The 26,469-nt window shown below is 35.7% G+C and overlaps 1 protein-coding gene across 2 annotated transcripts; it reads right to left on the minus strand.

The window, feature by feature from the left end:
- Nucleotides 1-1,389: 1,389 nt before the first annotated feature.
- On the minus strand, nucleotides 1,390-24,940 carry LOC109053926 (tumor necrosis factor receptor superfamily member 10B-like). 2 transcript variants are annotated; one of them, XM_019071224.2, is made up of 10 exons: nucleotides 24,693-24,940; nucleotides 9,936-10,092; nucleotides 8,775-8,903; nucleotides 6,376-6,487; nucleotides 5,943-6,073; nucleotides 5,710-5,796; nucleotides 5,437-5,474; nucleotides 4,878-5,186; nucleotides 4,632-4,668; nucleotides 1,390-3,787 (listed from the first exon to the last, which is right to left on the minus strand). In XM_019071224.2, the coding sequence occupies exons 1-10, from the start codon at nucleotides 24,720-24,722 to the stop codon at nucleotides 3,498-3,500; spliced, it is 1,320 nt and encodes a 439-aa protein (XP_018926769.1). In that variant the 5' UTR covers nucleotides 24,723-24,940; the 3' UTR covers nucleotides 1,390-3,497. The 2 variants fall into 2 exon arrangements, with proteins under 2 accessions (XP_018926769.1, XP_018926767.1); XM_019071222.2 differs by having other exon boundaries at nucleotides 5,710-5,799; nucleotides 24,693-24,939.
- Between the last annotated feature and the right edge of the window lie 1,529 nt (nucleotides 24,941-26,469).

A 26,469-nucleotide genomic window follows, 5' to 3' on the forward strand; every position in this document is an offset into this window, starting at 1 on the left:
GGTTTTTTTGATGTTTAAGGTTTTTTTTTGAACCATTTAGACAAAAGGGTTCTTTTATGGCATTGTGGAGCACCTTTATTTTTAAGAGTGTATGTGCACCCTTCCTAGACTGTGGTAAATATTTTCCATCTGAATTAGATTATTTGTAGAATATGCATCTCATTCATTTTTTTCTGCGTGAAATCTGCCTTTACACAAAGAAATCATGATTCGCCAATAAATTTTGTATTCAAATTTAGTAAAAATTTATGAAAAAATGTAAGAACTGAAACCACACATATGCAAAATTGCATACTCTGGGTAGCGTTATAAACAAGTTAAGATTACATCTTAGATAATTTATATTAAATGTAAAAAAAGGGTCTTGCTTGCTGCACGTGCTCTCAAAGCAGGTTTAGATTGCGTCATATGTGACGAGAGTTGCACAGAATGTCCTTATATGGAGCTGATTTGGGTGCTTTTGTGCAGATTATTAACTTAAGGCACGCAGTCGCTCATTTAGAGCACTCCAAATTTATTAGCATTAGAATTAAGTACAAATTCATATACATACACACGTTCTCCTGCACGTATAAATATGCAATTAATCCACGCAATTATTAGTGAATGAGACCCAGTTTCTTTTAATGCCAGTTTGTGGAGAGCAGCATTAAAGATTATTTGATGATTTTTTGCTTGTGCTTTTGTCTCATATCCAGGAGTGTGTGCAGCCTCTTGCCTCAGGGAATGTGGATTCTGTCTTCATGGATGGGCCCAAATCCTACGGGAAGTTCTTAGAGTCAGCAGGAGCCTGCAGAGACGTTTGGAGATGCCCAGCAGAGTGCAGAGAACACACTCTCTATTAAGCCTAACAACTTGTTTATATCATGACAGCTGTAGAGTTTGCTACAGGCAAGATTTCACTATTCAGACAACCTGGAGATAGAGATTACATACAGATTGGCTGGCAGACACGTTTGGCACCTTGATACCTCAGCTCATCATACTATCAGCATCATTACAATAATCATATTTTGAGAGATTGTTTGTTTGTATATTTTTCTATTGCAATGCCTAGATGATTTCTTCACAGTATGTCTTTGTTACATTGAGTGACTTTGTAAAATTGCTGTTTATTTGATGTTTCATGTTAAAAGTCTTAATACGTCACTGCATATTATTCTCTTTTATGAAACATTAACTTTTTTTTTTTTTATCTCAGTATGTGGTTCTAAATTCCATGTTCATTATAATAAAATAAATGAATAATTTTTTTTTTTTAAAGATAAAGGAATTGATTGCATAAAGAAATTATTATTTAATAAATATGTAACACAATAACTCCATATAACATTAAAAAAACATTACTTTCTTTCTTGGACTTGTGATGGATGAACTTGCCACGGACACTTTTTGGTGTTTTTTATTTTTTTATTTTAAAACAAAAACATTCTACAAACAACTTTGCAACAGCAAACATTTTACATTCATAAACAAGCAAACAATTGTCTAAGGGGAAAAAAAGAGATACAAAACTTCTACTCATAGAGAGATATTGAGAAAATGAAGCAAGAGTGAGCACTGAGGCATGCGTCTGTGTTAGGCGTCAAGGCAGGAACAACGTGGAGTCAATATAAAACCAAAAATTAAAAAATTATAAAAACCTCTGAAAACACAGAGAAACAAATGGCACTGAACTGCTCAGAGGTAAAAACTCCTGCACCTACATCTGAAGAGACACTCAATGTTAAATTCAGTGCAAAAGATGGGAGATGTCTAGAGAAGGCTGTGAAGATGTGGAAAAAGTTCCCTTGAAATTGATGCAGGTTTTTCTCTTGCTATTCAACTCTATGTCAATAGGTGGCAGTGCCTGCACTGTACGACAGCTCTACAATTTTATAATTACATGGGGAAGGGAGGGGGAGCTGGTCTGTACTGATCTAATTTCAGCTTTAACTCCAACAAGTCTGTTAGAAGGTGAAGCTGATCTGAGATCTGTTCTGAAAATATATTTCATACACCAATACAGCTACATAGCTATACAGCCGAGTCAGACGTCACAGTTCATTTACTGCTACGTAAATGAATTAAGAAGCCCTGTTTATTTAGATAATATCTATTCTGCTTGTTCATTTTAATTTCAATTTGTTCCTTCGGTTGGGTTTTTAAGCAGTACCCATTACGTTGTGCTCTTAGGGCTTCCATAAATATATATCTATTAGTTTCGTTTAATAGAATTCTTGACAACTATTTACATACTAGAAAAAAGGCTATTAAACTGCAAGCAGTTTGTGGATGAACAATAAATTTCCTTCATCTTTTAGCTATCTAAAACACGTACCTGTGCACTACCGCATATAAAACAAGAACAGCGAGCAGAAGTTTGAAATGCCTCCTTATCCTCGATATTAATTCAACCTGTGGAACAACATTAATGGACAACACCATTAGCTGGGAACATAAAATCCACAGCGAAGGACACGTTTTGTCATTCATATAACAAGAAATGATGTGTCTGTAGTAGGCGACACATTTGGGGTAAATGCAGAAATGCCTTAGTTACAGAAAACTATACGAAGATGGCGCTGAATCTGCTTGTGAAAGGACCAGAAGCATTTGTCTGTAGAACAACTCAGACAAAATTATTTAGGAACACTTACTGTAGGTGAATATTGGTAACAGGTATAAATAATATGCAATTACACAAAACAAATAAATACATCACTTATTTAAATATAAACAAGGAAAACGGAACAGGCAAGAAAGGTCGAGAAGGTTGAAAAACATCTCGTCCTCGCACCAAACAGATGAAGAAGGGTCATTTGTGGGAAAAAATAAATAAATAAAAAAAAATCACCTTTTACAGACTGGCAAAATTCAGGGGCAGCCTGACTATGAGACATTCTGGAATAACCAAAAAAAAAAAATCATGTTGTGAACTTCAAATGAAACCCTACACTGCTGACATACGTCTGAAATCAAAAACTCAATCTGAACCAAGTTCTAAACTCATCTTGAAGCATATTTGTTCATTTGTAACCGAGTTTATCAAGGTTTGTAGCTAAGAACAGAAGTGATTCACTGCAGAAATGTGACTACATGTAGTGTGACGCTTGTGAACATCTTCCATTTGTGCCTGTCAGTGCTAAATACACTTGTTTTAGTTTGAACATTTGGTGTAACCAAAGGTTTAATGACATCTATACGTAGGCTTTGGACCAACCTGTAGTTTAAAAGCCTGAGGCCAGTGCATCAAGTAACACTACAATGCACGGTTGAGAGGGAACACATCGCCCTCTGCTGCTAGCCAGTGTAAATCCTCAAAAAAAAGGTTCAGTGTTGGCTTCTAAACCCAACCTGGGCGCTACAGAGAGGTGGTTCTCCAATGTCTCCATAACAGGACATCAAGTTCATGCCATGAGACCAACAGACCCACTGGGGAGAAATCAAAACGAATTTACACCTCTCCATTACTTAGTTCTTGTACTCAACAAATAACTTGCAGTCTTGAGGAGATATCACTCATATTTGTAGTAGCCTCGTTCAACAGCCTTGGAGGCGATGTGCTCTGCTGAATACCGCTGGTCCAGGTCTAGCAGAGATTGTAGTAATGTGTTGATGTTTGCCCGCAGGCCCTCTTTTTGCATCCAAACCCGCAGTAGTTCGTAGACTTTGTCCACAGGGTGCTGCGTTTCGGCCACCTTGATGGCGTTGTCGCTCACGCCGATGCTACGGAAAAACTTGTTGTGGTACCGCACATCCAGGGTGTCAAACAGGTCGAAACTCTTGCTTAGAGACTCCTCCTCACCTATTAAATCAGAGCAATAAGACTTCAGAACATGTCTAATGGCCCTTTTGGAATATGAACTTGAAAAGAACCAATTATATTAATGAAAAGGGTGCGTTCTGTACTTGTAATTAGGGTTGGGATTAATTCAAATACAGAATTAGATTTATGTTTATTTTCTTTATTTTAAACACAAGGATGCAGAATTCATGACATTTAATGTTTTTTATTTCAAATAAATGCTGTTCTTTTGAACCTTCTATTTAAAGAATCCTGAAAAACCTATCACAGTTTCTACAAAAATGTTTTCATATTAAACCAGCATGTTAGATGACTTCTGACAGATCATGTGACCTTGAAAACTGGAGTAATGGCTGCTGAAAATTCAGCTTTAACATTGCAGGAATAAATGGCATTTTAAAATAGAAACCTGTTATTTGAAATTGTAATAATATTTCACAGTATATTTTTTATTATTTTTTTTTTTATTATTTATGTTTTTATTTGGTTTTTGTTAAATTATTTTTTGATTTGAAGAAAATTTGAATTTTTCAAAACATTTAAAATTTGTGTGGTATCTTTTTTAATTTTTTCTTCAGTTCCATTATTGTTTTTTGAACATTTGTGCACTTAAGAAAAACAAAGAAAATAAATAAACATCTTTCTATTGCACTCTGCTAATTAATCTTTTTACAAATGAGTCTAAACTCACAAATGGAAACACTGTGATGTCTGGTGATGTCTGAATTAGAATCTGAACCGGTTTTTGAACCTTTAAAGTCACATTTACTCAATATAAACCAAGAAACATTGTCATGTAGTTATGTATTCTCCAAATACTGTGTCTGAGAGAATTATATCTTACCAAGTAAAGGAACAAGTCTTCTGGGAGGACCATCATCCTATATATATATAAAAAAAAAAAAAAAAAAATGATAAAAAAAAAAATCAGGTTTAGCAATGTTGTGAATTTACTTAATTTTTGGTAAATAAAGATTTCTGCTTGGCAACTAGGATCTTTAATGCACTATTTTGTCATTTCACTGCATTTTGATGGTTAATGACTGTGTGATTGATCCAAAAAATGTGATTGGTCCCAATTCTTACTAACCCGTGCCCATGGCTCTGTAACTGTCTCCGTCTGTCTCGGGGCTGGGGGACTCGATCGTGGTGATTCCTCGTTGTAGACTGGAGGAGGGAGGGCAGATAGACTGGTTTGGGAAGAGCTTGTAGTGTTTGGCAAGCTGTCGCCCAATCCCCGGTCCTCATCCTCCACTGGTATGCTCTTGGTGCCTGTTTCCTGCGTTTCTTGCGTTTCTTGCGTCAACAAGGGGCGGGACTCTGGGCGCTGCCCCTCTTCCCTCTCTAATACAGCATTGCGGCTGTTCTCTTGGTCCTCTTCTGATCTTGAAGGCTCATCCTAAGGGACGTCAAGAACAACAAAAATGTATTCAAACTTTAAAGTAAATAACTTAATGAAAATTTTAATTATATAATTTATATAATATCATTATATTACATTATATTATTTATATTATATAATTTAATTCATAAAATAATTTAATATTTTTTTATATTCAAATGTACGTTTATTTGCAGCATCAGAATAATATTAACCTAATTCATCTAAATGAATCAAAATAGTGCATAAAAAGCCAACAAACACTTACAATAGGAACTTTCACTTCTTTACAATCACCAGGAGGGTCTGAAATAAAGTTGATAGCATATAGGTCCATAAAAAATGTGTATTTAAAACCGTTTCAATATAAATACATTTGATTTTCCAATCTGCAGATCTATGCCATAATACTATGAAGGCATTAATTGTTTTACAATGTGCTATGAATGTTTTTAAAAGTCTTCAAACTTCTTATACATATATAACAACCAACACTGCAGTGTTATTAAATACAAGGATTAAAAAAGGATTTTTAACATACCAATTGTTCGACGTTGGCGTCTCTTATGGAAGAAAAACATTCCAACTGCAATTATTACAATCAGCAGTACTAAAACTGATATACCAACTGCTGAAAAAGAAAAAAAAAAAAAGATTAAATGAAACATTTCCTTCTGTTCATGATTGCATGATACAGTGTTATTAATGTCAAGTTTGAGCCACTTTGTCATTTCAAGTTCATTTTGGATTTTCGTATGCATATGCTTGCCTTACCTGTAGTAACAGTGTTATCTGATGCCGAAGGCTTGTCCGTTGGACCTTCTGGCAGAGGAGAGTTTCGCTTCCTGCACTTCGTATTGGATGTCGCAGTGCAGTGGCTGACTTCGTCCTCATCAGCTTTGCACCTGCAAAACCACAGTCAAAAATATGCCTTTTAGAAAGGGTGTGAAGCCAAAGGCCTAAAATAGGAGTCCTTAAATGATTGTCATTATGAATAGCACAGTAATAGCCTCAGGGGTTAAAGGTGGAGAGAGTGAATCAGTGGGAAAGGGATCTGACTCATTAGATGTGGAGATCTAAAGCAGAGGCTGGGGCTAAAAGGTTAAGAGAATAGAAGGTGGGAGCGTCAGAGCTTTCATCTGGGTGTTGTGCTGCAGATCAGAGGTCAAATGGGAAGAGCACGTTCCAGAGGAAAGGAGGAACTCACTTGGAGCATTTCTTGCACACTTCACAGGGCTCGTCCGGGAGGCAGAAGGTACCGGGTTTGCATTCACACTTGGTGTTGCTTGTTCTGGTGCATTCTGCAACCATGATCTGATCTGTAAAAGGAGGAAGAGAAGCAAAAAGGTGAGGGAGGGATGGATGAAGAAATCAGAACAAGTGGGAGAGAAGCAATCGACCGAATGGTTTTGCCAGCAAACAGTTCAAATGCATGGAACACATATGAATTCTGGATCAATCCAGATTTGATTCAGATTCAGAGGGAATGTTTTAGTGTCTATCTGTTACTACAGTACTAACATTTGCCTCTGAGAACAGCTGGAAAAGAAAGAAATTCTTATCACACATCAGAAGGGTGAACTGAATGATTGCATCAATCCAGATGCTAAAAGAATAATCCAGAGCTAGATTTAATCCAGATCTAGATTTAAAAAAAAAAAAAGATTCTATATATTATCATTACAACTAGCACCTGTCTCAGAGAAAATATTAAATGCACCTTAAAAGGGTTAATATCTGCATAAATGCAGATCCTATTCTAGATGTAATCCAAATTTATAATAATAATACAATGTATGCATTTTAAAACTAATATCTGCCTCAGAAGACAGTAAAAGTGCACCTCTACAAGGTAAAATGAATTACATACATTTCAGATAAATCCAGATCCTGATCCAGATTCAATCCAAATTTAGATAAAAACAAGGTTCACATTATTATTGTTAAAAGTAATCTCTAAGCCAGCTAAAATGCACCTCTCCAGTGTAAAATAAGATATTTACATTTTGAATAAATCCAGATCCTGATCCAGATTTAATCCAAATTTAGATGAAAATACAATGTATGTATTTTAAAACTAGTATCTGCCTCAGAAGAAGTGGAAATGCACTTCTGCAAGGTCAAATTTATTGTATGCATTTCAGATAAATCCATATCTTGATCCAGATTCAATCCAAATTTAAAATTATAGCATTATTGTTAAAGCTAATTTCTAAGACGACATCTGAAATGCACCTCTGCAGGGTAAAATAAGATATTTACAGTTTGGATCAATCCAGATCCCGATCCAGATTCAGTCCAAAATAGATTTAAAAAAATTATTCAGTGTTTAAATGAATGATTGGAAAAATGTTTATTCAACACAGATGCAGTTTAAGTCCAGAATCAGATTCACATGACATTCAGTACAACAAAGAGAATGCAGATACTGCATGGAAAGAACTGCACGGAAAGTCTTAATTAACACACCCTCTTGACTCAGCAAGCAGAAGGGCTAACCTGGGAGTGATATATTGTGCAAAATTGATACCTAACAAGACGCCACATGATACAGGCATGCCCTGCATCATCCTAAAACACACGCATGCACACAAACCCGGACAAGAGACACAAAGGTGCATATAAACTAGAGGATAGATCAGTCATTCATACACACACAAATGGCTAGTGAAAGAACACAGGAGTGGGGCCACACCCAGGACGTGTAACTTTAGGAGATCAGATTCCCAGGAGCGAGGTGTCCAGTACAGGAAACACTAGACTCAGCTCTATTCATGGGGCCTGCTTATGTCCCCGTCCTTTTGAGAATCCTATGGGAGGCTCGTTGTCTAAACGGGGGAGCGAGATTTTGTTTATAAGAATATGTAGTGTTTACAACAGAGTTTGGATCTGAACAAGCAGTAGGGTCTTGTGGGAAAGAGTGTTTAGGTAAATCAAATGATTTAATAAACGGTAAACGTGGCTGTCCAATCAAAATAAACAGCACTTTAATGAATGGCTTTGACTTCATAGGATCCAGAGACAGACTAAATAGCTTTGCAGAAGAATGGGCTGTCACAGCAGAGCTTTCTGTGATAGTTTCAATGTGCTTTAGATGTCCCGTCTCACTTGGAGATCACTGTATGCTGCACATTTTTGCATCCTGTACAAAAGGCGAGTCTGAATTTCCAAAAGCAAATAATTCTGATGCCAGTACAGTTATTTCATCTCTGAGATTTTTAGTTTTTTCTAATTTATGTTTTCCGACAGCAGATTCAGAAGTTAATTGTTTGTCCAGTAGTCACCAGCGATGGGTTGCGTTGCTGCCTTCCCAGCATGCCAAGGACCATGTGTGTTCCATTATTCATTCGAGATGTATAAATGATACATTCCTGAGTGTTCTGCTTCTCTAGAGAGTCAGTGCAGACTACAGATGGCTGTCTACTGGAAAACTCTACAATCAATTACAAAAGCAGAAGGTTGAGATTTCTGTACCTCCAAGTGCCAGTCTCATAAACACTTACTTTAAACATCTGTAAGAGAAAGATCTGGCCTTGCCTTTTACAAACATCTAATTGTGAGATTGGGGTAAATGGCTGGTTTGGAGAAGAAAGCGGAGATTGTTACCTCTGTGGCACTGGCTGCACTGCAGACACTGATCCATGCCCGTGGGGTGTTCGGCATACGTGCCCTTCTCACATGGAGCGCAAATGCCCTTCTCCTGGTCACTGCTACACTTTTGTTTCACATAAGTGCCTGTGAAAGGCAAAAACAATGTGACAGACATTAGATCTCAAGATATTGTATTTGGAGAAAAAAAAACAGAACAGGAACAAGTTTGTGTTTAGAATCAAACATTTAAAATAACTGTATAATTAAGACCACAAAATGCAAGATTTTTTATAGTGATTATATTTGAACCAGTGATCTAGTATTAAAATATTACTTAGCATTACTAGTATGAAAAATGCATTAAGTAAAGTACCTTTTAAGTAAAGTACATTTGAAGTAACCCTTTTCCCCCAATAAGACCAACAACATTTACTCGAAGATGCAATTTTCTATGCAAACACGTAATTATCTAGTATTAAATTATTAATAATTAGCATTTCTCATATGAAAAAAGTACATTTTAACTTAAGTAACCATTTAAACTTTCCATTCAAGAATCTATTTTTAAGTGTAATCATGCCATTATTTTTCATAAAAATTACTTGTTTTATAATAAATATTAAATTCTCTCATATCTTTTGTTTTATATGGTTTTACCATGGTAATGAAAAACCATCCTGTGATTATCATGGGCTTATTAGACAAACTATACAAAAATGAAAAATTTTATTACATTCCACATATTCTCACTGTAATTCCCAATACTATATTTCCAAATTGTATATTTTGTGTTTAATTCCCATCAGGCGGTTTTTCCTGTCATTCTGAATCTCCAAACACCTCCAATACCTCTCAAGAGTTTTACAAATAAGAATGCTGAGTTTTAAGCTAATGAAGACTGTTCTATAAAATAACCATTTTGTTTCTGTTCAAATTTTCATCAGAGAAAAATACTCTTAATAGCAACACTGACAGATGCCTAATTTGTCAGCGCCTAATCAGCATAGCCTGGAAAGCGATTTTAAACATCTTGAAAACTAGTGTATGCTTCAATTTACTTTAAAATCTTTGCTTTGAGCGAGTTGAGTCATTTGTGTTTACAGTACTGGCCTTTACAAGGGAAGTTCTCACGGTTTGACAGGAACGTCAGAGATGGATCTTCACTGCTATACTTACCAGCTTCACAGTTCTTGCAGCAGAAGCCGATGTGAGGGTATTCATGGTTCTCCATGCAGTTCAGCTGTCTGGCCGTGCGGTTCTGGAGGTCTCCTGCAAACCCAAGCTCTGCCGCTTCATGATGACCCACATGAATCAAAGCAACGATAATAGAGACCTAGAAAATGAGAGAGAGATTTTTCAATTTGCATCCAGGATGACTTTGGCTTATGACTTAAATATTCAAAATGAAAATATAATTAATATTTTAGAAAAGCTTAGGTTTAGATTAATATATTTATACTGAATGCATTTTGTAAACACATTGATGCATTCAGTTACTCAAAAAATACTTCAAAATAAATAAAACAAAAAACACATTAGAAATACATTTAAATTAAACTACTACAGTCATAAGCACTTCAGATACTTCAGATCTTCTTGTTAACATTATTACAGATATCAAAGGAATGAAGACTGCAAGTGACTTGTTAAATGTTTAATCTGAATTTCATTCATAAATTAATTTATTGCCGTTGCTGCTAATGAATAGGTATTTGAGCTTTTTCTTATGGGGCTGTGGAGGCACACAAGAAAAAAAGAAAAAAAAAAGTCTGGGAAGAGCAGCAGATAAGAGGTTTCTTCAAGAGAAATACCAGTTTTATACTTTCACACGGCTGCAGTTGTGCTCTTTCTCACACATATAGCCTTTCTTTCTCAGTTCCAGAGGCAAATAGAGAGGTATTCTGAGTTCTCATAGCTGACCTTGTGCGAGCAATCTAGCATTTAATTCAAACCATCTGATGTGCACATCTGCAGAGCAAAGCAAATTAACAGAGCAGGGGAGAGTCTTTTCCTGGACCAGAACAAAACAACCTACCCTGACAAAACGCACATACACAGAACTCTAAATGTGCTGTGGGATCCATGGGAATAGCAGTAAACATCTAAAAAACTATTTCTTAAATGGTGGGAAGTAAGTAAGTTTTGACAAGGTCACTGACAACAGTGCGAAACAATGCTAAATGCAAATAAAAAGCAACTAATCATATAATTATAAATATTTAGGCATGACAACTTATAAAGGGGAAAACCAATTTGTAATTGACAACAAAGGCATGCAAATAAACTCAGCAGTAATTCATCGGTCATTTGGACGTAATTCTTATGATTTATTAGTTTAATTAACCATTCAAAAAACCTCAAGTTTGAATGAGTTTGCTGAATCCATTGAATAAACTACAACAGTGGTGGTTACTGAATCAATCTGACTCAACTGACTCTACTTTTTTTGTACTTGTTTTTGTTTCCATTAAAGGCCTACTGTCCATATGACAATGTATATTTAAAACTGCACGTGTACAACAGATATTTTAATAAACATGTATTATATATACTGCCCTGTAGCAAAACTGCATGGTAATTTTAAACTCTAAAAGGTACAGTAGCAAAAACAGCCTGTTGAATTGGAACACAGTCTGTGGAAAATGGTCATGTAAAATTTGATTATGACTGTTTTGGTGCAAGAAACCTTGACTAACATTATGAGTGGACTTTAAGAGGGAAAAGCTACAAAAGTGCTTCTTTTTAACATCAAATACGGTATTATAAACAAATGTCCCCAATGCTGGTCAATGGCCAGTCAGTTCGGTATCTCTGTCTTTTTGTCTCAGAGGATAATGGGAAATGTAGGCCGTTAGATGGAGCCGGTGGTGTCGAGTTGCCGCTGAGGTGTATGGCGGTGGTGTTGTGTGTCTGGGAGAATGTGGGTCATTTGAAGTGGTGGCTCTAAAGTGTGTTGTTTAGCCGTAAATGAGGCCTTCTCATTGTGACATGCTGAAAAGAGGGAGAAGAAAGAAGGGGTGCCTCAGGGACCGAGTAAAGTGCTCGTCTGAAGTAGAAGACCCCTGCTCCACATGCATAGTCCATACAGAGCTGCTGTTGACTCCTTCACACACACATCTCTGTCTGCTCACAACGACCCCCAAAATTCTCTTCTTTTCTCTCATTTGACTTACACACACACATTCACAAACAAAGAAAGAATGAAAAGCAACCACTCTATCACACTCCTTTTCCTCTTAAACACACACACATATAAAGAACAACCCTTGCCTCTCCCACACACACTGGCCTTCTTTGAACATGTCTGTTAGACACTCATTCACCATATGGATGCGCTCTGATACACACACACACACATCTCTTTTTTTCTTGAACACTTTGCATTTAACTGAAACTTCACGGCTCTATCTGGGGAGTAGGGTTGTGCTGCTTTTTTCAGTTGTAAAATATAATATAATACGTCACTTAAAACTGCAAAATTTGCTCAGATAGTAATTAAAGATGGTAAACTTGATGTACAAATCTTTTAGGACAGCGGTTTTGATTTATGATGCTGGTTGGACATTAGCATAAAAGTGAACTAATGAAACCAGACACTGAACTATTTTAATATGCAAACTGTTATGATTGACCAACCATTGTTTACCAATATACAGTACTGTAATGAATGAGCACTCATGTTTCTCAGGGCAGGCCAAGTTGATGAATTCTGAATGGTTGTTGATATATAAATATGGCATTCACATGTTAATATGCTCATAAATATGCAGGATGTGACATCATGCTGAATTCTGAATGACCTATTTTTGTAGCTGTGTTTGCAAAAGAATAATGCACTGAGTACTGTATATTATTCGTGAAAGGTGTAAATGAAACCGTACAGATTCTAATAATAGCATGCTTCATTGTTGTCTCAAATGATGACACTGAACATTTAAAAAATAAAATTTTTAAAAGTCTTTTTGAATTAAAACATTAACTTAAGACCATTTGAATAAAGAGTCAATACAAAATGATCTTAATACATTTTTAAAGATGTTGCTTATGCTCATTAAGGCTGTTTATTTGATCACAAAAATAGTAAAAACAGTAATGTTGTAAATATTATTACAATTTAAAATATATATTCAATACATTTTAAAGTGTAATTTATTCTTTTGGTTGTAAAGCTATATTACAAATTTGCCATTACTCCACATGATCCTTCAGAAATTATTCTAATATGCTTATTTGGTGCTCAAGAAACATTTCTTATTAATATCAATGTTGAAAACTGCTGCTTTCTTTTTTGGAAACCAACATTCCTTTTAGGATTTTTGAATGAATAGAAAATTCAAGAGAAATGTTTCTAGATGTTTTTGCGGTTACTTTTGATCAATTGAATACATGTTCATATTGTAATAAAAATATATATTTTTAATGGTAGTGTATCAAGTTGAGTGCATTGCATTGTGGGACTATCCCATGCAGTATATACTGTACTTATACTACACATTTTTTTTTTTGCAAATCTTCTAAGCATTCTATGCATGCCAAAAATTGCACGCTGCATCCTACATAGTAAAAGTAGCGTATTATTCAGTAGCCTTTGATTCCATGTGCCTTTCACTGTTTTTGGTCAATAAGTTAAGCTACACTGCTGCTGACAAACTGCAACAGCAAAACTTCAAATGTTGACAGTGTAATATTATGTACTAATATTTGTAGAATAGCAACAGGGTTTCCAAAACAGAAGAGCAACCAGAGAAGACATACCACAGAGGAGAAAAGCAGAATGCTACTTGTAAACTAGTATCAAATAGAGCCGAACAGCTGCGTTAAGACACCAGAGGACCAGGGGTATTAGAGAATATGGCGATACGTGCTATAGTGTGCAGGGTTCTCAACAAATATCACATTGTCAAACCGCAGATTGGAACGCTAATCCATCTTTAATAGCTGAAATATCACAACGGCCACAGTAAATCAACTCAAAAACAGAGCAGAGACTCAATTCGGGGTTGGAGATGCAATGTTTGGAACTCGGAGGAGGGTACAATGGTCTTCTTGTTGGAAGACGGACTGAGTCTATCAGCCCCAGGGGAATTGAGATGCCATCGAGTGTCCACACAGACAGTAAAACCACTCGAGACAATGAAATGAGTGCGGGCGAACCGAATGCATGTGTGAGAGTTTCTTGAGCGAGTATGTGTGTGTGTGTTGGAGGGAAGTCTGAGACAAACTTTGGCTCCAGTGGAGCTCTCTGGATGTCAGCCATGCCTTGTTGTTCTAAGGGAGTTTCCTGGATTGAGCAGCGCTGTCGAGCCACACTCTCTCCGCGCTCACGTCAGACTTTCCACAGACGTTCACATGCACACACATGCACAATCGCACCATTTAGACGCAGCCGCCAGGAGGTGGGGTCAGAGAGTGACGGCTATGGAGTGCTAGAGGAATTTGAAAAGAAAAGGAGAAGGGGGACAGATACAATAGACGGAGTGTGAGAAGCCAAGAAATGGCGCAAAACGTAGGGCAGGCACATGGGAAGGAATGGCGGAGAGGAACGACGAGTGAAAGAAGAGAGATTCTTGACTCTGAACGGACACACTGAAACCATTCAGACCAGTGGAACATTAAAAGTCACACTAATGAGCTACAATGCTCTTTTACACCCAAACACACACACATACCGCAAAGACTGAACTTTCCCAGACGGGATGAAAGCACACATATCAGTTGCTGCAGCCTGAAAAATTAATAGCTGCATTAATGTCCGACACCTGTTCCGGACCCCCTTGGTACATGCAAACCCATCTGGGTCAAAGTTCGCTGATTTACTAATGACATCACCCACCAATGACAGTGGAGCCTGTCTGACAGAATGCTATGCCAAGCACTCGTTAAAAAGCAGTCAAAATTTTTCCTGACTGCGTTTGTGTGTGTGAATGCTATGGAAACTCCACGTCTCCATGGCGACACGTCTGATCATGAGACAGGTGGTGTTTTTTCTTTTTTTTTTTCTTTGGAGAGGCACGAAAGGGGAGGCTGTGGGGACAGTGACATCACTTCCTGTGTCTGCACATTCCAGATCTGGTGAAACACTGGATACCAAAGCTGCACTAGAACTAACTTGTCAGCTTTCTTGCTGACAGCTCATAGCGAAACTATTAACAAACAAGGAACATTAAACATTAGACGTCATGACATGACTTGCTGGAATGAAAAAAAAATGTTTTGATGTGCTTCTGCAATTAAAGCCACACCTTTAAAAGATTTGAGTTAAAAATACAGTGAGTTCTTTGTTGCTTAGACCTTAAAACAGTCATATTTTCAAGCATGTCTAAACAAACATTTTTATTTTTACTGCTGGTCTATCTAAATTTTCACTGACACAAACTATAAATGGAATTGTAATACGAATATTAAATGTATATATTTTATTGTCAATACAATATTCAAGCGACAAAACACGTCTATTTCAGCATATATATATATATATATATATATATATATATATATATATATATATATATATATATATATATATATATATATATATATATATATATATATAATTTTTTTTTAATGTACAATAAAATATATACATTTAATATTCATAATACAATTCCATTTATAGTGTATATATACACACACACACATACACACACAACACAACAAAGCATTACTAATGTGTGTACTTATGATATAGTCATAAGTTAAGAACAATAATAATAAAATAAAATATAGTGCTGACCCTATTGTGCAAGTTTCATAAACCGACCAGAACTCACTTACATTGGCCTTATTTTTGAGCCCTAAACAAGTTTTAGTAAAAAAGTATTGAAATTAATAAAAGCTGTCAGATCATGTACTTACAAAATATATAAATTTATATTACATAAAAGTCATGCTTACTTCACTGGATTTTGTGATACAAACATTCAGAAGACATTAGCACCCAAATATATACAATTTAGTAAAAACTACAATCGAATCCTGTCTGAATAATTTACATGAAAAGACAGATCTTATGCTAATAATTGTAACTCAAACGTTGTTTATAAAACTAATCTCGTCTGAAAAACGCTTTTGTGGACCGGTGGTCTGGTTTTTATTAGCTAGCGCTGCTAAAAGTGGACTATTGTCTCTATTATCAGTGCTTCAAGACTATCCCGATAAACCATTGGTAAACCATGACAAAAGCATAGCAGAGGGACACGGGTCACCCTGTAGGCATGACCTGTTAGAACTAAGATAAGACAAGGACAAATTCAACACAAACTGGCTTCCGGCTTTCCCAGGCAATTCATTTAAACAGGAGGAAACAGCAACGAAATCTGGTTCAGACTTCAAGGTCTGCACACGGTTCAAATCGAACATGTGCATTTCAGTTATCTCACAGAACATCCTCCACAAAAATATAAGCAGGAAACACACACACACACATTCACAGCGTCCAGACAGCCTGCGGTAGGGTTTGGCCTGTAATAGGTGGTCAGGACGTAGACCAGCATGGTAACCTTAACCTCCAAGATGAGAGTCCTCCAAACCCACAATCACTTTTCTCTGGCAGCTCACCAGCGTGGCGCGTTCGAAACGGAGGGGACGCCCTTTTCCTTCTGTCTGTGTGAATAATTGTTAAATATGCAAGGAATGACTGGTGAAGATGATATGGAAGCAAGTTGCAGTTCAACAAAATAGCAGTATCCCAGATATCAGAAAGAAAGTTTCAAGTGATAGAGCTGGAAAAGAGACATGAACCAGAAGTTTTACCCATAATTAAAAGCAGGTTGACCCTAAATCATCGGTGCTCCACATAGGATTTATATATATACATGATTACTGAATGAACAGCAGAGAAAGAATGAATGAGTTTTGTTTGACTGGCTGACCACCAAAGTAAACGTAACCGAGAGCGGTGGTCACACAAAAGCTCATGAATGAACCGGTTAATGCCAGTGACGGCATACAATAAACAACCAGAGCACACAACAGTTTAAAGAAACCTTTGGCCTGAATGAAAGCGCTAAGTGTGCTGGCTTCCTTTGCTACAGTTAAACAATTGGGTTTACAATGCTCACTGCCAGCTCTAAACTATTAGCCGAGAACATGAAATCTTCATTGTTTAAAAGTGCCTGTTTTCACATGAGGACAGGCAGCTGTACGTCTATCACTGTCACACACACACGCACACACTCACTTCTGGCACAATCTTTGCTAGCTGACAATAGGGTCTCACAGGTTTTCTTGTTTGGGGTTACAGATTGCCGCGTGTGTGTACGTGTTCAATTAGGGCTACATCCGTACTACATGCTGTACAGTGCGTTTCATTATGCATGATGACTGGAATTGACAGACGAGCAGGAGTTTTTCCCCCTATACTTAAAAGATGATTTCTATCGGAGCTGTTGGTTAAGGGATGACACACCATTCTTCATTATTTCCAGCAGTCCGGAACAGGAACCTTGTGGAATCATGTGCCTTAAATTATCTGCAGATTCCAGTCTTTTATGCATTATACTGACAGGATGCACATGATGAACACGCTGCACAAGGAAACACGCTCATCGAAAGAGGAGAATGATTGATATGAAAAGACTGGTTTAATTTGATATTTTTGTCGTTTTAATACAAAGCACAGAAATGTGGCAAACATGATTTAAACGCATGGCACCTGCATGAACAATATATGCAATTTTCTATTTTATTCCTGTGATGGTAAAGTGGAATTTTCACAAGCCTTTAGCAGTCTTTCGTGTCACATGATCTTTCAGAAATCGAGAACAATTTCTTATTAATGTTGAAAACATTTCTTTCGCGATTTTTTTTTTTTGATAAATAGAATGTTTAAAAGACCAGCATTTATTTTAAATAGAAATATTTTGTAATCTTTTGTTATATGTTTTTACTGTCACTTTAGATCTATTTAATGCATCCTTGCAAAAAAAAAAACATTATTTTAAACTTTTTTTATTATATTTATGAAACAATTATACATTATATTTATGAGTGTAATAATAAATATAGTATTATACAAAATATATATATATATATATATATATATATATATATATATATAATATTTTAACATTTTTTATTATATATTATATTAAATTAAACTATATATTTGTTAGTGTAATAATAAATATAGTAAAATAAAAATTATATATATAATATATATAATATATATAAAACTAAATTATACATTATATTTATTAGTGTAATAGATTTATAATACAAAGTAATATTAATGTATTCATTATTAGTATTTAATATATAATATTTAAATATCATTAATATTTTTTATATCTCATCTATATCAATCTGTGTACTAACTGCCACAGCACTGCTCCAGCAAGGGGAAAATTTAAGTAAATCAGATGATTAAATGTAGCGATGTTTCACCTTTGTAATAAATGTACAGGAATGAGGTCACAAACACAGATCTGCAACATATGCAAAATTGCTTTCAAAACACTGCATACTTTATTGACACCACAGCTGCCCTTTTGATGTAATACGTCACACACATACTGAAACTCGTGAACTCTACCTAAACCACAGAACATGTGCAATCACACATACACACACACTAGCATCTTGGGTATGAGCGTGTGAAAATCTGTAAATGGCTCCTCTCGGGGAACACAGGAAACAGTCAGACAATGTGGAGGCTTCATTTGGAGTTCAGCTTCATGCTGGGCCACAGAAAAACACACACACAGTCTTTAATGGCAACAAACTCTATGAACTTTAGGTGACAACTAGCTGCACAATGATTTACCAAGCATCGAATCCTTCAAATAAAGCAGATACATTCTTCTAAAAGTGTTAACGTCAAGTTTCGCAACTATTCCAGTTATATCACAACCCCAAACCACATACTGAATGTTTTCGACCCGCACATTCTCAAACCTCCATCCAGACAAGTGTGATTTCTCAGTCCCGTGGAGGTGATGAGGGGTTTTTGACTGAACCCTCAGCCTCAGAGATCAGGCGGGTGGCCTGCTGTCCTTTAGTGTGCGTGGGAGGATATTAATAGCCTCAGAAAGCCACGACAGCACAGCCTTCCACATTTCAGATTTCCTGTGGCTTTTCTGTCTTGTGTTAATAAAGAGCGCAGTGAATAGCGACCAGACAGGACTGTCCTAATCTCTTTCCTTTAGAAAGAGGAAGAGAGGGTGAGAGAGACAGACAGACAAAGACAATGAAAGCAAAAAAGGAATTTAACAAAAAAAAAGTGATTTACAGTGCACTTCCTGTGTAAAACCACATCTGCGGTTCTGCAGAATATACGAGGTACAACCGATGAGATAAAGAGAAGTTCACATCAACTTGACTAAAAATGTGTCCATCCACATTTAAATGTCTGACTAAAAGTTTAACTTCCAATTCACATTCCTTATTTTCTCCCCAAACTTTTTTTGTTGTTGTTTTTGAATACCCTAGATAGTATGCTTCATGTCTTGCATTACTGGTTTGGGCTCCACAAGCAGAACATCTGAACTTATTAAATAACGTTATATTCGATTTACCTAAATTGTGATGCATTTTCTTTTTTTGGCAAATAGTGTAACTACATTAGGTGGGACAAATGAGATAAGATGCCACAGAACGAGACAGAGAAGTTAAATTCTAACAACAGCCAGAGTAAAATAACCTCTACCCATTCTTGCCTAATTTAATTAGCGTTAAATATTTCCATTCCTTCGCAGCTCTTTCCATGGAAACCTTAGGAGGTAAATAGCTTGACTATGCGTCACAGATCAAAGTCTCATCCAATGAAAAGCTTTAAAGCCTGGATGACTCAGTGGCTCTTCTCTTTGTACGACAGCCCCATTGATTATCAAAAACAGGTCAAACAAGTTTCAAAAAGACTTTATTGGAGATCAACAATCACCTTCGCTTTTGTCAAGTACAGTAGTTAATCTTTAAATTACTGTATTGTTATCAAGGGAAAACATGCGTCAGTCACGTCAGCAAAAATACAAATACCTTGGCATAAACAACCTGTTTATTGAACTAATCTGAGATGAGGTCATTAGAGTGGTATATAAATTGTGTAAGATGGCATTTTAAGCTTGAAGAACATATTCCCATGACATTAGGCCAACGCCACGCTGAGTTGCCTCACTCATTAGCTAGCTTCAGCTCACTGAACTCACATCAGACAGAGGCTTTGTGCTGAATGCCTTTCCCATCACTCACACAAGCAGGAGGTTCAGTGCTGGACGCTGATTTTTTTGCACTGAATGCATTCTTTGACCTATTCAAGGTGAACATTAATTCAGGCATCTGCAAATGCCAGCTTAAGTAATTCTAGAGATGTAAGGTGTTCTACACATGATTAAAATAAACAATTAATGATTTATTAATTGAAAATTAAGAAAAAAAAAATGAGAATAAAGAAATAAAAAAAATTAAGGTAAATTAAAATAAAATAAAAAGTGGCTTAGGCAGTGTGCAAAAAATATTGCATAACCTCTCATTTAATACAAGCCAGTATATATAAAAAATATATATTAAATTGATCAAATATACTGAAGTATATTTTAATGACATTTAATATATTATGATATGCATTTATACTAAATAAAAAAAATAAAAAAATAAAAATAATAATTCTAAAAATTAGCCTGTGCGTATTTGCTCAGTGCTTTAGGCTAAAATTATTGTGAAAATAAATAAATAAAATAGTCTCTTGATAAATATCAGTGAAAATTTATATAAGATTTATATAAGATATATAGAAATATATTTGATGAAGGCATACTAAATAAAAAAATAAAATATAGGTAATACATAGGTTACATAACGATTTAGCAAAAGCCTCTAATCAGAACACCTGAGGAATATTAATATAGTGTTGTCATTTAGTGCTTTTGTCTATTTATTGAAACCTAAACAGTTGCACTTTGTCCCCTGACATCAATACCAAGATAAGGTTTAACATTAATACTCCCATCCACACGGCAAATGCACATGGAAAACATCTGCAAGGTGTGACCAAGCTACAAACTGACACTATTCTCCACTGGCTTAAGTGAGACATTACACCCTCATCTAATTTCCTACAAGCAAGCACACACCCTAATTCAAGCGTGTTTGCCACAGTGGCAAGTTACCCAATCTGTGATTCACCTGTGGATTTATGGGAGGAGAAGACATAAGAATAAAAGAGCGAGTGGGTGTTGTTTTCAAGGAGGAAGGATGGCCAATGACTGTTCAATTTTAAGTCGAACCGATGGGAAATTATTGTTTGAAGACACTGGATAGGGGGTACGAGTGAACACACACACACACAGAGAAATGCACACTATTAGCGTTTTAACTGGAGTCAATGGGGGTTGAATAGAAGGGTAGCTGAATAGCAGGTGCATTGTAATATATGTAACACATCTCTCGTTCGGTCACTGAATCTGGGTGCAGTGACCTGTAAGGTGTGGCCACCTTAGAAATAAATGAAACACTGACAGATGCCTCACCTTTCCCGGGACGAGCTAAATGGCAAATGAAATAAGCCTAACCACAAACCCACACGCTATCAAGACGCTTTCATTTTGACTGCACATAATCTTTCATTTTTCCTCCCACTACTTGAACTTTTTAAAGCCACACGACTTTAAAACATGTCACAAGGAGGATGAATAAGCTGCAAATTTTGCACATGATTTTATGACTCACATAAACGTATGATCTCTCTATTTAACATTAAGTTTTAGGTTAACATTTTTATGAAGGTCTATATCTTAGGTCATGTAACCACCAAGTTTTTCACCATTTTTAAACAAGTGTTTGCCTTACTTATTCATTTTAAATGGTCCTATGCTATTTAAATGGGTAACATACTTTTTAAACAATTAAGTATTTAGGTATTTAAAAATGCAGTTAATATAAGCCAAATAAATGTGAATGCATAGGACTTATATGAATTGAGAGACTACAGAAATATAATATATATATTTTAAATACATTTTTTAAAAACTGCAAGTATAATAATTATTAAAGAATCAGCAAAATGCTGTTTAAAACCATTTTTGAGAGTGTAACATGTCTAATTGCATGAAAGTCAACATCCCTAAAGCATTTCATGTCAATTTTCATGTCAAACCAATTTCCCTCAGCATGACACATAATGTATCACATCTACTACTTGTATAATCAAACACATGATTTTAGCCTAAAATCACTGTGCAAAAAAAAAAAAAAAAAAAAAAAATTCTATTTTAATATAAAACAAGAACATATAAAATTTACACATTTTAAATGTTTTTAAAAGCTCCATGCATACTAATTACAAAAAAAAACAAATTAAATAAAAAAAATTGAATGGAGAGTTCCCTGAAGCATTTCATGTTAACTACTCATCACCATAACAACATCCTTGCATAATAGCCGTAAAGCTTGAGAGCAGGATAAATGTGCTTCTCATCTTAGTATAAACACTTCTGGTCCTTGTTTATTGTGGGTAATCTACAGCATAGTCTAAGAAACAGATACAGTACGATTTCTAAAACACACTCAGGCTCCCATACATTCAAATCATTCTGATTACTCTGATAATGAGCTTTGCATTTAATTGCATCACGCAATCTTCTCTCTTCCTGTCTCCTCGTAAATGTAGATTCTATAAACATCTGCCGGTGGAAAGTGGCTTTAAAAGGCTCCTAACGAGCCGCGGGATGTCGACTGCGCTCTGGAGTCTTTCTTGTGGATCCCGAGGTATGTAGCACATGTCCTGTTTGGATTTCAGAGCGCTCTGAGAGATACCGTGCACACTTCCTGGCCATGCCCACACCCTGGAGAGCACACTCCGATAACATCGAAGGAGTGTGAGAGGGCAAAAAAAGTCAAGATGGGGGGAGAAAGAGAGAGAAATCTGTGCACAAAGTGAAAAGAAACAACATGTATCTGTTTGTGATCCCAAGCACAAAAGGAAGAAAATGGAAAGACTTCAAGAGCAGGGACCCCTGCTTCGATTGTATGCAAAATGTTTGTGACTGTGGGTGGAAAAAAAGTATACAAAGATCTGATTCCTGTTACTGCCATCTGTGTTGACAGGAAGTTTACAGTGGGAGCCGTACGCCTCCGTCCACCCCCTCCCCATCCGCTCTCACTGGCCCAGGAATGTTTGAGCTATGCAGACTGGCAGGGATGAGCTATCTTCATCTAGTAACCAGCCAACCAGAGCAGACTCATAACTTAGCAAAGTTTACAGCGTCCATAAACAGTCATGTTGCAAACAATCTCTACCCTGTCATTTCAATAAACAAACATGGGCTTCTAAGTACAGTGAGTTTACCTGGGACTTATGGGAAAGAGAGGTTGTTGAGGTAACAGTTACTGTAATATAACTAGTTAATATGGCCAACATTCCCTTTGATGATTTCATTATCTAATTTACTAATTAAACTGCTTCTTTATATGAGTATATAATTACATAATACATGCATTTACACAAAATACACTTAAGGTCAATGCAAGAACCAGCCTGTGTTTTTCAATACGCTGCTTAATGGAATGGTGTGATTTTAAGTTAAACATACACAGTGTGATCCGAGCGTGGCTCTAGACTCAAGGGAAAGTTTTAAAGGTGAGTCTCGGCATTCAGTCAGTCAAGCGTTTTTATAGTGCCACTTTTGGCAGAGCAGAGCTGGAAAAACCAACAGAAGAGCAGTGAATGGCTCTTTCAGCGTGGAATAAACTTAACACTAGCACTACTCTTTGAAATCCCTCACAAGGCAAGGTTCATAAGAGAAGAGAAGTCTGGGAACTGTTTTTTTTTTTTTTTTTTTTTTGCGGAAATGATCAATAATTGGTTCAGCAGATATTTTTAACCAATATTTCCACTCTACCAACCAATATGCTACTATTTGCTGGACCTCTAAAAACAGCACCCAAAATAGTATTTGCAAAAATGTAATTATTTAATAATAATAGCCATTGATTCTTAAGTGAATAACATGCATCTTAATAAATGCACATTTAAAATAAATGAAAATAATTTATATCTAGGCCTATCTATATTGCAATTAATTTGAAATAAATAAATACTACTATTTCTAATAATCAATATAATTTTTATTAATTATAAAATATTTATAATGCATATTTTATTGTTGGAGCCTAATGATCATTTTACTCATTATTGTCAAAAATTTGAAATGAATAAGAAATTAAATCTGTATAGAAAACTAAACATAGTTAACCTGAAAAAGTAATATAAGTACATAAGTAAATATAATAAGTTTAATCTCTGCAGAATTTTTTTTTTTATTATTATTAAAAAAATAATAAATCTTGAAACACTACACATTATCATGCCGGTCTCAAAACCTTGCTAGACAGCATTTTTTGGCATTGTATTGAATGCTGGAAAATGTTGCCTAGGTAGGCAGCTCACTAAGTTTTGAGACAGTGTTTTTCGAAACTACACGACTTGTATTACTCATAAAGTGTGTACTATTAAAAGGTTTTCTGATATTAGTCATGGATTAACAACTCAATATAAAAACATGACTCCATGTTAATATTTGTAAATATTTAAGCGTTCTGAACTCAGAACCACAATAAAACATCAGCGGCCAGTATGGCCAGTTCAGTTTGACAATGTTCATTATCACGATCCACTTTCATTTATTTGATAATACAAGCCTTTCACATCAGATTAAAACAGAAAAATTACTAAATAGATCGAGCTGATTTTAAAGAAAAAAATAAGGGTACGTTTATAATAAAATACACTTGATGCACATCGAAAAGTCTGATCGAGTAACGCATAATCACAGACACTGGCTTCGGAACATTCAAAGCGTTATGACTGATCGCTCCAGGAATTCACATTCATATCCATGCTTGCGACAAACACAGATGAACAATGAAATTATCCAATACTCTGAAAAATATGCACTGTTTAACAAAACTACCCCCAACAATCCCCGTCAGATTTCTTACCATGACTTTCATCGTTGTGGATTTATCCATCCTGGAAAGGATGGCGTGTTTTTCCGACTTTTCCAACTACTTGTTGATTCTTTTACACTCCGGAAACAACTTTTTCAAAACAAACTATTAAAAAAACAAGTGACAACACAAATCAATGTACATCCAGTGTTTGATGGCCTGTCAGAACCGAGTCATTTTCGGCTGCTTTCTCGTGGAAACGCGGTTGGTGTAATGCGAGGCTTCTCTTGTCAAGTTAAAAAAAAAAGTCAGACAGTGTTGGGTGACGTCACGTGACGTCAGTCTCAATGGCCAATCAGAGTGATGATATCTCGACTAATGAAAGAGCTGTGATTTGTAGGTTGCTGTATTACTACAGGGTCATTCATACAGTTCATCAAGTCTTTAATACAAGTTATGACATTTGTAATCTTGTTTGAATGTTATATTTCAAACTATAATAATAACAATAGGCTTTAAGAAAAAAAAAAATATATATAGCCTAGTTTACGGATCAGAGTGAAAAAGTATTCGACTGGGTTACAAATTTCTAACCACTATATAAAACCTTACTCTGACAATTATACAAATTAGGTAAATTTAATCATCATAATCTTATTTTGCATTCCCTCCTTTAAAAAAAAAAAAAAATGTAGTAAAAAGCCCCACGTTTGCCACCGTGTAGGCAAACAATGTTGCATTCAGGATGGTTTGCCACCCCCTCTACCTGAATAACCTATAAACTGTCATTATAAATTAACAATTTCCCTTAATAAGACTTTGAAGAGGCGATAACAAGGGGAATTCTGATTTCAGCACAGAAGTCACATGCCAAGCCTCTGATGCAATGCACAAGTATTGTGAAATCAGGCCCTCTTGACTGAATGATCGCCGCTTCATCTGTAAAGGTGTACATACAAAAAGAGATACATTGCCTTCATTACAATGCTAACAAAACCAAGGGTCTTAAGTAGATTATTATTGGAATACTCAGTGTTAGTGGAACAAAATTGATGTGGTCTTTTGCTTAGATTACTGTCAGACTCATTGTGTGCAGCTTGTGATTACACTACAATAGACAAGCATGTAGGCTCAGAAAGCTATTTGTCCTGTTATAAAATATTAATTGTTATCTCATAGGTGAAATGAATCACCCTTAACACTCATAAACAATAACTATTCATCAAGGTTGTTATGCACAATAACCTGTCTGATGTGTTTTATATCCACTGATGAAAACTCCTTATTAGTAAAACAGTTATGTAAATTTAATGAATCCAGTGTTGCAATCTTTCTCCCAAGGGCAGAACAGACGGGTGAAATGGCCATGTACAGTAGTGTTACACATTTATTTGTTTATGGTTCGTGACTTTTGATCTTGTAATGGATTATGTGATGGCCCAGATTTCTTATTATTTTTTCCATAAAATTCAAAATTGTATTCAAGATTTATCCTATTTTACTTGTTTATTTACTCAATCGATTTAATCAGCTTTTGTAGTACTGAAAAAAAAATTGTGACAGTTTAAACTATAAAAGTAAAGGAGAGTGCTCAAAAAATCATAACCATAAAGAAACACATGATGCTATATGTTTAAGACATACGGATATGTTTACGCATGTCACCTTTACCTCAGTAGTCTTTGTAAACATCAGCACAAAGGTGGCAGAAGACATACTGACAACCTGGAATGCATGCTATGTTAAGACCTGCTGAGGTCCAAAGAGGCAGAAAATAAATAAATAAATAAATCAGGAAACAGGGAGAGAAACTGTACACTTTACAGGA

This window comes from Cyprinus carpio, chromosome B21, assembly GCF_018340385.1.
Source record: "Cyprinus carpio isolate SPL01 chromosome B21, ASM1834038v1, whole genome shotgun sequence".
NCBI classification, from domain to species: Eukaryota; Metazoa; Chordata; class Actinopteri; order Cypriniformes; family Cyprinidae; genus Cyprinus; species Cyprinus carpio.